This window comes from Chiroxiphia lanceolata, chromosome 24 (assembly GCF_009829145.1).
Source record: "Chiroxiphia lanceolata isolate bChiLan1 chromosome 24, bChiLan1.pri, whole genome shotgun sequence".
NCBI classification, from domain to species: domain Eukaryota; kingdom Metazoa; phylum Chordata; class Aves; order Passeriformes; family Pipridae; genus Chiroxiphia; species Chiroxiphia lanceolata.
In genome coordinates this window covers 7,092,851-7,103,093 of record NC_045660.1, presented here as the reverse complement: position 1 = coordinate 7,103,093, position 10,243 = coordinate 7,092,851, and the positions used below count along the sequence as shown (strand labels likewise).

The 10,243-nt window shown below is 50.4% G+C and overlaps 1 protein-coding gene across 1 annotated transcript; it reads right to left on the bottom strand.

The window, feature by feature from the left end:
• Positions 1–5,238: 5,238 nt before the first annotated feature.
• On the bottom strand, positions 5,239–9,963 carry UTP11 (UTP11 small subunit processome component). Its single transcript, XM_032710039.1, has 8 exons — positions 9,829–9,963; positions 9,633–9,694; positions 9,383–9,485; positions 9,026–9,139; positions 7,833–7,926; positions 7,438–7,568; positions 6,116–6,226; positions 5,239–5,523 (listed from the first exon to the last, which is right to left on the bottom strand). Exons 1-8 carry the CDS (start codon positions 9,889–9,891, stop codon positions 5,440–5,442), a joined length of 762 nt encoding a protein of 253 aa, XP_032565930.1. The 5' UTR covers positions 9,892–9,963; the 3' UTR covers positions 5,239–5,439.
• Positions 9,964–10,243: the final 280 nt, after the last annotated feature.

The window sequence follows — 10,243 nt, the reverse complement described above, 5'->3', positions numbered from 1 at the left end:
TTCTTCTAAGCGGGGCACCACCAAGCACCTGCCCCAGCAGGGATGAAAAGGGAGCCCCATTCCCCTGTCCATGGGGCAGAGAGCAGCCTGGGCCCTGGGAGCCCCTCCTGCCCTGCTCCACCAGTGCACCCAGGCTGGGGAACTGCGTCCCTGCTGCCATGGCAGGTATCATGGCCAAGCAGAAAGAGGCATCTCTGGAGAGACCAAGACGTGGGAGAGAGTCATGGCTTTAGGGGACTCAACTCCTCTGCTCCCAAGCTGTCCCAGGAAAGGATAGCAGATCATTAAAAACTCTGAGGAGATACTCGGATTGGAAAGGAAAGCAAAGCAAAGCAAAGCAGCCCATGGTGTTATGTAATGCAGCTCTGTTGAAACAGTGCAGGAAAGTTGCCTTGTGCCAATAAATCAGGCAGCAGCCATGGAGAAGCAGATGTGAATCACACCTTGCTTCATATGCCCTGCAGTGTTTTCACTTATTGTTCCAGTTTTAAAGATTAATGGCACTCAGAGATGAGTATTATCTACGCTTCCATTTCATACTCGTTATCAGAAGAGCTTTTTTCAGCATAATTAACATGGATCAAATTTTCCAAGTGACGTGGCAGGCTTGCTGCTGTTCCTTGGCTGCTGAGGATGCCTGGGACATCCCACTGCCCCAGCTACCCACAGCACCCTGTAGCCTTTAAATATGGAGGGAGAAGGGGCACTACTGAGATGGCAGGTGCTGCAGCAGAGAAATGGGGATTCCCTGACCTGGACTGCCAGGAACCCTCCTGTTCTGCCACAGCAGAGTGCAGGGCTGTGAGGGTCTGACAGCCTCTCTGTTCCTAAATGGGAGAGGAGGAGGTTCTGACTGCAGTGGGTAGGCTGTGGGCAGGTGCTGCTGCTCACCAGCCCAGGCAGCAGCAGCCCCGAAGCCCCAGTGCTGGGGCACAGGCAGATCTCTGCTCTGAGCTGCTTCTTGTTATCTGGGCACTGGTGCCTGGTGCAGGAGATCAGGACATGGAGTATTTGATGCCTGGAGGAGTAATAGAGGTGGGTTCTCTGTACCAGGAGCCCAGCCTGGCTATGAGGCAGGAGGGCTGGGCAAGGGTGGAGGTGGAATGGGAGAGCTGGAGGAGGTGGTGGCTGTGGAAGGGGAACCTGCTGGCATCTTCCAGGGCTTATCCAGGACTGCCAGGGTGTGCGTGTGGCTCGTGCACATTGTGTGTGCTGTGTCCCTTGCAGGGCTCTGTGTGAGAGGTGCAATGGCCTGAGCTGGGGAGGGCTGTGTCTGCCTGCAGGGGGGCATTGGTGGGGAGTAGGTGGGCTGTGGTTTCTTGTGTGAGGCTGCCACTGGTCTGGAGAAGCCCAGGGAGCACAGTGCTGAGCTCCCTGCTACATCCAATCAATCCATGATCGTTTCTATCATGAAGATAAACTGGCCATTGTTGCCAAAAATAAATGTTAGTGTTCCAAATCCACACTTCAATAGCACCAGCTCATTAGAGATGCATATCATTTGGCTCCAGTCCCACACCTTCCAGCTCGTTATAAATATGCAGTTGCTGCTGGCTCTACCCCAATCATCTCTGCAATCAGAGCTTTTAATTAGGTTAATTAAATTGTATCAAACCTCGCAGGGACGCAGTTCACTGATGCTGATGAGGCAGCCAAAACAGACCTTAACTCTAGCTCTAATGAAGGCCCTGCTGCAGCTAATGACAATGCATAATAAATTAGTGCTTCCCTAGAAAGGTGCATCAGGGCTTGTGCTTTGGTAAATGATGATCTATATGCACTATCTCACTATTGCAGTCTCTAGGTCTGCCAAGCCAGGGACGTCCTGGGAATATGTTTCTCTAAGTAATGGGCTCCTGCCTGCTCGAAGCACTGCTGCTCACCTGGGTTCTCTCAAGGCGCTAACGGCTTCAGGTATAGAACTGTGAGACAGCAAAACAAATATTTGTTTCTTTCACCTTGCCCAGCACCGAGTCCACTCTTGATGCCTGGCATCTGCCAACAGAGGCAGCAGCAGATATTTATTTATTTAAAACCTTCTGTAACGGAATTTGGACAGGAACATTCTGTTTGAAGGGAACTGAATGGCTGTGTCCAAGCATCTGGCAGCAGGAATGGGGACAGTACCCTCTGCCCAGGCTTCAGATGTTTACAGCTCCCGCACTGATCCTCACTGGGTGGGGAAAAGTCCAGGTGGCCAAGGAGCCCATGGAACAGAGAGGTTTAGGGCAGCCATGCTGAGCAGCAATTAGTCATTCCTGATTTACATCCTGCTCTTTCAACTCCCTGCTGTGAAGCTGCTAAGGCTTGAGTGGAGGAACTCCATCACCCTTTTCTCCTTGGTGCCCTTGGGCAAGACACTTCAGCTGAACCTGACTGTAGGGTCCTAGTGACAGCAGGGCCCAGGCAGCCAGTCCTGCAGCTGGACACCACCACCCCCCTGGTGACCCCAGAACAGCAGCATCCGGAAGGTGAGTGGGAGCCGCTGGGCTCGTGTGAGTGGAAGATAACACGCAATGCAGCACCTGTGAGTGGTGAGATGGGTGGGATCAGAGCCTCTTCTGCTGAAAGAACAGGGCATGAGGGCCTCCAGAGACTCCGGGAGTCCTTCTGGCTGCCACAGCGCATGGCCATTGATGCAGCCCCTGCAATGGTTGTCCAGGAGGGCTTCTGAGCCTCCCTAGGCACGTCAGCTTCTGTTGCTGTGCCCCAGGGATCCCACTGTGCTCTCCAGCCTGGTTCAGGCTCGGAACATGAGGCCTACAGGAAACCACCTGAGAAGCCTAAGGGCTGGTGATGGTTCTCCTGCTAGTAAAATATATCATTGCAGCTGCCTAGAGATAATCCTGCAAGCGTTTTAATGTAGTCTGCTATTAACTTTTATAGACAGTCATTATCAATTGAGTTCTTCAGTTTGAACAAGGAATTACATGACATTATTATACAGCCCAATATCATTCTGAGTCACCTGAAACCTGAGCTGTGAATCTGTGGGGTATTTTGATATCTGTATGATATCTGTATCTTTCAAGCTGCAGGGAATCTCCTTGCTAGAGAACCTGTTGGTTCAGCTTTTGATGATATAATCAACACAAACAAAAAATAGCTGTGGGCAGTTTCTCGGGCCATCCCCATGAGGGCCCAGCTAGAGGATGGCAGATCCCATTGATGTCTCACTTCAAATCCTGCACTGTGGCCAAGTGGGCTGGGTGTTTGGTTCAGTTATAAGGTATTGGCTCTTTCCAGACCCTTGCAGAAACATTTCAGTGGTTTAGGATGAGGAAACCAAGCTAAAGGCTTTGGGAGTCAAACCAAGAGCAAGGTCTTTGAGAAGGTGTATTTTTTTCCTGGATGCCATTGGGAGCTCTGCAAGGCAGCAGGTGTGAATCAGCCCTGTCTGCTAAGGCAGAAGTTCAGAGATCAGCACCCACCAAATCTTTCACCATTGCAGGCAGGAGTAGGTAAAACATGTTTGTGCATGAGAGCAGGCACCTCCTCTCAGTCTGTTGTGGCCACAAGGTGATAAACTGCTCCACGGCCCATGGGATTTGTACCCAGGCTTTGGCAGTCAGGGTCTAGCAAGAAGCCTGCTCAGTGTGACACCGCAGACATAACAGTGCTCTGGTTTCCCTGTGTTAAGACATTCGTGGCTTCCCAGGGAAAAGTAACTTGGAGCAGGCACCATTTTTGCTCCCAATGGCCCATACAGTGAACACAAGGCTGTGTGTCCTGTTGGGAGCTCAGTGGACACCATTACCCCCGGGATGAGCAGGGTGGCCCTTGACCAGTGACTGCTCAAAGCCTCACAGCTGCCCACTGCATCCCACAGAACCTCACTCCCTACTGGAGAGACGCCTCTCTTCCAGGGATTGGGCAACTTGCGCCCATCCCAGCACTCGCTCTGAGTGGGGCAGAGGCTCATAAAGCACCTTTTGCATCAGGCAAACCCTGGGCATGGCCAGGCTGTTGCTTTTCGATCCCTGCCACAGTGATTCCTTCAGAGTCTCCCAGAGGAATTGCTGTTTTTCTCTCCCCTCCTTTCCAGTAACGCTCTGGATGCAGGTAAAATTACTCAAGGACAATGATCAAGTATTTATCCGTTTAAATCTCAGTCTCAAAGACATTTCCCTTCACAGACAGCAGCCGGTGCGGGGGGGACCCTGAGGTGCGCTTTAGAAGGACTAAAAGGTGCCGAAGCCCCGCGGGGGCTCGGGGGTCTCGGCGGGCCCGGCCCCGCTCCCCTCACACCGGGTCCCGCCGCGGGGCGTTGGCGCCCCCTGCTGGCCGAGCCCGACCAGCGCCTCCCGCCGTTCCCGGCGCTTTTCGCTTTTCCCGGGAAAAAGGCTCCAAGCGTTCGGCCCTTTGTGTGTTCCCGAGAGGAAGGACGAGGTGAACCGTTCTCCCCTGCGGGTGTTTGTTTTCCCTCCCCGATCAGCCGGCGGTTTACAGTCGTTACAGAACCTGCATGCTCTAGGTCCTGCAGAGTCCCTGGATGCTTCCCTGGGAAAATTCACCCCACGGTTCTTGCCAACTTGGAAATCTTTGCAATAGCAGGACTGTCTGAAGCTGCATTCAAGCACGTAAAAATATCACATTTCATCACTGAGAAGCTGGAAAAGCTCCGATGTGGGAAGGACCTAAGAAGTGCATCTTTTTCTTCTTACTCCCTTCCAGACCACGTGCTTATTGCTGGCAATGACAGCGGAGAGAGGCAAAAAAAGGAATGCTCACGCCGAGGCTCTCTGGCCATGCCTGGGCCACTCCAGGACACTCAGGATATGTCTGCACATCCCCTCCCCATCCCTGGCACTCCAGCTGGCACAAAGAAAACGCAGGGGGCAAACCCTTGTCCCACACTTGCTGCTGCAGTCTCTCCCTACACAGAATTTTGGTATTTTTTTGAACTGAGGCAACTCTGGATGCACAGCACAGGCACTGCCTGACTTCTGCACACAATGGAGTAGCGAGAGAACGAGAGGGATTGGGGAATATTGGGGGAGTGACTAGAGGGTGATTCACCTTTAACTCGCATGAAAAGACGGCTGAAAAAGCTGATCTGAACTCTCATGGGTTTGGACAGGTCGTGGTCACCCCCAGAGCTGATGCTGACAATCCCAAAGCGCCTTCCCTGTCCCTGGGCTGTGCCCAACCCACCTTCCCTGTGCTCCACTCCAACCTTGACTGGTCACAGATTGTTTATGGCGCATCTTGCCAGGACACTCAGACACCTCTCGTGGCTCACCACCATAAATACCAAGAGAACAAGCTCCGATTTATTAATCAGTTAAATATAACACATTATGGCTACCACAGGCCCACAGTAATTTGTTTGAACAAACTGCTGGGCTGCAGGGAAAAGCAGGCTGGCACCAGCCCTTCTGCAAGGGAGAAGCCTCCTCCTTTCTGAGCAAAGACTGTAACAATTATTTGATGGAATGGCTAACGCTTCCGCTGAAACTTGAATTTGTAAATAGCTGGACCAGTTGTTGTTTCTTTTTTCACCTTTACTTTATGAGTTTTGTCCTGGAAAAAAGAAAAAATATTTGCTGGCATGCAAGAAGAAAAACATCCCACCCACTCTCATATAAATCAGTCCCTGTCTGGGTCTGACCATTAATGAAAAATGGCCACTTTGCACTGTTTAGGAGGGAATTATAATTTCATCTGCTCTTTCCCCCTTCAGGCTGTCAGGCACAGTCTGGTTTGCTCAAAAGCACCAGTGAAAAGGAGTTTCCCATTGAGACAAGTAATTTTTGTGGTCATTTGGATTTTTAAGAGTTTCTTGTAACCTACAGAAATGCTTCCTTGCCTCTGACTCCTGAAAGTATTCATTTAGTGCTTGAGAAATTACTTGTGAGCACAATTTCACAGCTGAGTCTTTGTCCTTGCTCACAAGGTGAGACTTGGAGTAGCAGATATAATTTACTGGAATGCTTCATCTCCTTGCTTTTTCCATACTAAAAGAGGATTACTTATCTTTAGGAGTTCTCTGGAAATGTCACTATAAAACCAGAATGAAGAAACATATACAACACACACACATATATATATATACAATACCAGCCCCAATGACCTTAACAGAACAGATTTGCAGAATCAGAACCAAATCCCTCACCAGGAGATCTTTCCGTGTCTGGATTTTCTGTGTGATGACAAACATGGCCTTCTCTCTCTCGATGCGCTGCCTCAGGAGGTCATACTGGTTCTTCCTCTGCTGGGCTAGTTTCTGCAGAAAAAAAAAAACAAAACTGTTTTAAGACAGAGATGGTCTAAATCTTCTGAATTTCAATGTTGAGCACATGAGAACATTAAACTCCCTAATTAAAACCACTTTATCCACAGGAGGGGGAAAAAAATAAGGTCAGACCAGAGACCAATTCCTGAAGTGCTTAGAGACTGCAGAGGCCCCTCAAAATGCAACTTGTTGGGTCACGTTTGCCTAATGAGAGTGGATGGCTTTCCCAGCACAGAAATGGTATTACTGCAGGTGTGATTTAAGTAATTAAAGTCAGGAGAACAGATCCCAACATGCTTAAAATATGACTCAGACACTTAGAAGAGAAAACCTGTCAGTCTATGACTTGTCCAACTGCTTTAGTTACAAACCAAACTGAAACAGCTGGCAGGAGGAAAGGGAACACAGGGTGTTTGTTATCTGACATCTGAGTCAGAAAAAACAGGTTACAAATTTACCAGTTGGCAATTTTAAGACAACTATTTTTACCTTACACCAACTTATACTCAGAGACTGTCCAATAGATCTGAACTAACTGAACAGTATCTACAGCCTTAAAGCTGTGTAGCTACTTTCAGGACAAAACTGCTGTGATACTGTGATACAGTAGCAAAGCTGATTGCATAAGCAATGAATGCTGAAAAAAATCATGAAACAATTCAAATTAGGAAAAGGAGGAAGTGAGACTATAGCTTAAATGGCTTTAAGAAAGAAAGGGGGTAGACTAATCTCAAGTCACTTTGGGCTCCGAACCAAACTGAAAAATACCGTAAGATCAGAAACCCAGCAACAGAAATATCTGTGTTGGAATAAGCTTCTTCAAATACCTATTCAGGTGTACAAGGCTTTTGTGATGGTATGATGGAAGACTCAACAGTGGATGCTGAAAAAAAAATGACACTTAAAACTGCCTCATCAGACCCACACCACTCTGTTCCGGCCTGTATATCACAATTTGTGATATATAACCCACCATGGACTAGAATGCACTGAAAGAGTTCTCCTCGTCAGTCCAGATCTGACTGCAGGCTCCAGGCACTTGGTGATTAAGTGACATCCACTACTGCCTTGTGTCACCAACAAAAGTTTAAGACAACAGAACAATTTTGTTCTCCTCCACAACAGTGCAATGAATCCTCTGTAGTACTTTTTATATGAGATGTAAAACAAGAAGAGCTCTGTAATACAAACAGTGGCAGTACCTTTAGGTGGGCAGGATCAGTAGCTCCCTTTAGTGTCTCTCTCTGCAGCGTTGCAATGGTTGGTCGGTTGTACACTCTGTCTACGAGTTCGGGAACGGTGTCCAGCTGAGCGGCAATATCAAACTCCTGAACTACAAATAAAAGGAAAAAAAAATTAAGAATATACTCCCATGGACTCCTTTGCTCAGCAAAACTTCCATACATATCGCTACAGTCAGCTACAGGAGCCCCAGCAACATGACTCCTGCAGAACTGACATCTCAGCTAGTAACCGAAAGGGATTTCTAGAGCACCTGAATTCCTACTCCTGGGAAAAAAAAAAAAGTCTCTTTTTATGACAGCACACAATAACACGTGACAGAGCCAGCTCTCTGCCAGCCCCGTTCAAGCCTCACCTTCGCGCTCGGTGTCCACGAAGAAGAGGTGCCGGGCCGGGGCGCTTCCCGCCGCGTCCAGCAGGTGGAGCTCTGCCTTCAGCCGCTCGATTTTCTGCGGAAAACCCAAGTTGGGCCGAATTCGGAGCGAGTAAAATCACGTCTCCCCCGAGGACATTGCTGTCTGTTCCTCGAGGCTACACACACCTGAACTTCTCCTTCCTTTTTCATCTTTAAAAAACACATCTGATCTATATTTATGACACGTCTTCACGACCTTTCCAGGCAGAGGGTCACAGCGATTCCTGCTGTTTACCCAGCCAAAATTCACACATCCAACTGCAAAATGGAGCATTCTGTATGGCAAAAGGGAACGACTGCCATGTAACCAGCAGAAGAAGCATGAAGGCAAGTCCAAAGCTGGCTTGCTTTGATTTTTTATCTGCAGTGACAAGTTGATTCTGATTTGTACATCAACATCAGAGTACACAAGGTTTTCAGAAGAGGACCGTATTTCTGTGGATTGCCTGCCTACCATATTCCAACAACCCACTTGAGATTATTCTCCTCAACTGGGAGACCTTCTCACTCTCTATAATTTCCTGACAGAAGGGTGGGGCCAGGTGCAGGTCGGTCACTTCTCTCAGGTAACAAGTGACAGGACGAGAGTAAACGGCCTCAAGCTGTGCCAGGGAGGTTCAGGTTGGGTATTTTCAGGGAAAATTTCTACTCTGAAACGGTACAATAGTACTGTAGTACAGTAGTCAAGCAGTGTAACAGGCTGTCCAGGAAAACGGTGGAATCACCATCCCTGGAAGGGTTCAAAAATCATGTGGCTGTGGCAGCTGGGGACACAGGCTAGTGGTAACCACAGCAGTGCTGGGTGAACAGTTGGACCTGATGATCTGAAAGGGCTTTTTCAACCTCAGCAATTCTATGATTTCCTTACGAACATGTAAAGCAGGGGTACATGTTTAATGTGTGAAATTTACATAAAAATGATCATATTTTATAATAATGCAGGTGTCATTTTTGATATTCATCACACCTTTAGATTCTGTATCTAGGACTTCACTGACATTTCCATTGTCCTTTCCACTATTGTACAGATCAGGTTTCACTAAACAAACGCAATAACCAGCAACAACGACAAGAACAACACTGTAAAAAACAATTCTGAGGAAACTAGAAAACACCAAAAAGTGAGGTATTACCTTGGCTTCTGCCACTCTTTTCATTTCTACGTATTTAATATCCTGTGTCCTCATCAACTTCACCTGCTCTGGGGTCACTTCATCCTTTGGCTGCTTTATTACATGGACTCCATCCTACAACCAGACACATACAGCACTTACCGACAGCCCATCCACCCGGAGTGCACTGCTGAGGCCTGATAATAACAACAGCAGAACTTCTTTGTCCTTTGCCCCTCATTTTCTTCAAAGCCTTCCACAGGCACCAAACCAATTTTGCTAATTTACCTCCTAATTCATAAATTAAAATCAGAACAAGATAAGGGGGAAAATGTTCCTTAGAGCCAACAGAGCATTGAAGGCAGTGGAGCTTCTCACTTTGAGCTCTGCACGTATCATTTTGAAGTAGAACTCATCAGGGTTCTTGTCCAGAGCTTTCTTCTGCAGCGCTCTGAGAGCATTCTGCTTCTTGTGGTAGTCACTGGGGAGAAAAAAAACAGCAATCAGGAGTTGTTCAGCAGTTTCTCGGTGTTCACAGCCCCGGTGAGGGGCTGAGTCCTTCCCAGCGATGGTCCGAGCTCGGAGACAGCGCAGGGAACGGCTCGGGGCCCGGAGCGGCCGCACTCACTGCGCGCGGAGCCGGTAGTCCTTTTTCTTCTCCAGCAAGCCCAGCTTCGTCCGAGCGGCGGGCTACGGAGAGACGGGAGCGTGAGGGGGGCCGGGGAGCGTGAGGGGGGCCGGGGAGCGTGAGGGGGGCCGGGGAGCGTGAGGGGGCCGAGAGCGCGGGCGGCGCGCAGGGGCCCGGCCCGGCCCGGCGCACTGACCTGGGCCCGCTCGCGGTGCGGGCGCTGCCGCGCCTTGGCGGCTTTCCTGAAGGCGGCCGACATGGCTGCGGCGGCTCCGAGGGCCCGGCCCGGGGGTCGCTCCCGCTCTCAGGGCCGCGCGGGGACACGCGGGCCGCGCGCGCCGGAACGGGCGGGGCCTGGGCTCAGGGGCCGGAGGCGGCGCGCGCAGCCCCGCCAGGCGGCGCTGTCGCCATGGCGACGGCGGGAGCGAGCGCGCGCGGCCCCGAGCGCGGCCCCGCGGGGACCCCGCGCGGGCGGGTCCCGCCGCCCCCCAGAGCTCCCCAGGGCCCGGCCCGGCCCGTCGGCAGCGGGCGCTGCCCTCCCTCGGAGCTCCCGGTCCCGCCTACGGGAGGCGCCTCGGGACGGGGCTCATCCCGCTGCCGGGCGGGAGGGA

Bases quoted from the DNA above. Each gene is read 5' to 3' on its own strand.
- UTP11 (XM_032710039.1), bottom strand. From the start codon at position 9,891: ATGTCGGCCGCCTTCAGGAAAGCCGCCAAGGCGCGGCAGCGCCCGCAC. The intron at 9,140-9,382 runs GTGAGAAGCTCC...GTCTGGTTGTAG, and splicing joins TGATACGTGCAGAGCTCAAA to GATGGAGTCCATGTAATAAA. The intron at 6,227-7,437 runs GTACTGCCACTG...TTTTTTCTGCAG, and splicing joins CTGATCCTGCCCACCTAAAG to AAACTAGCCCAGCAGAGGAA.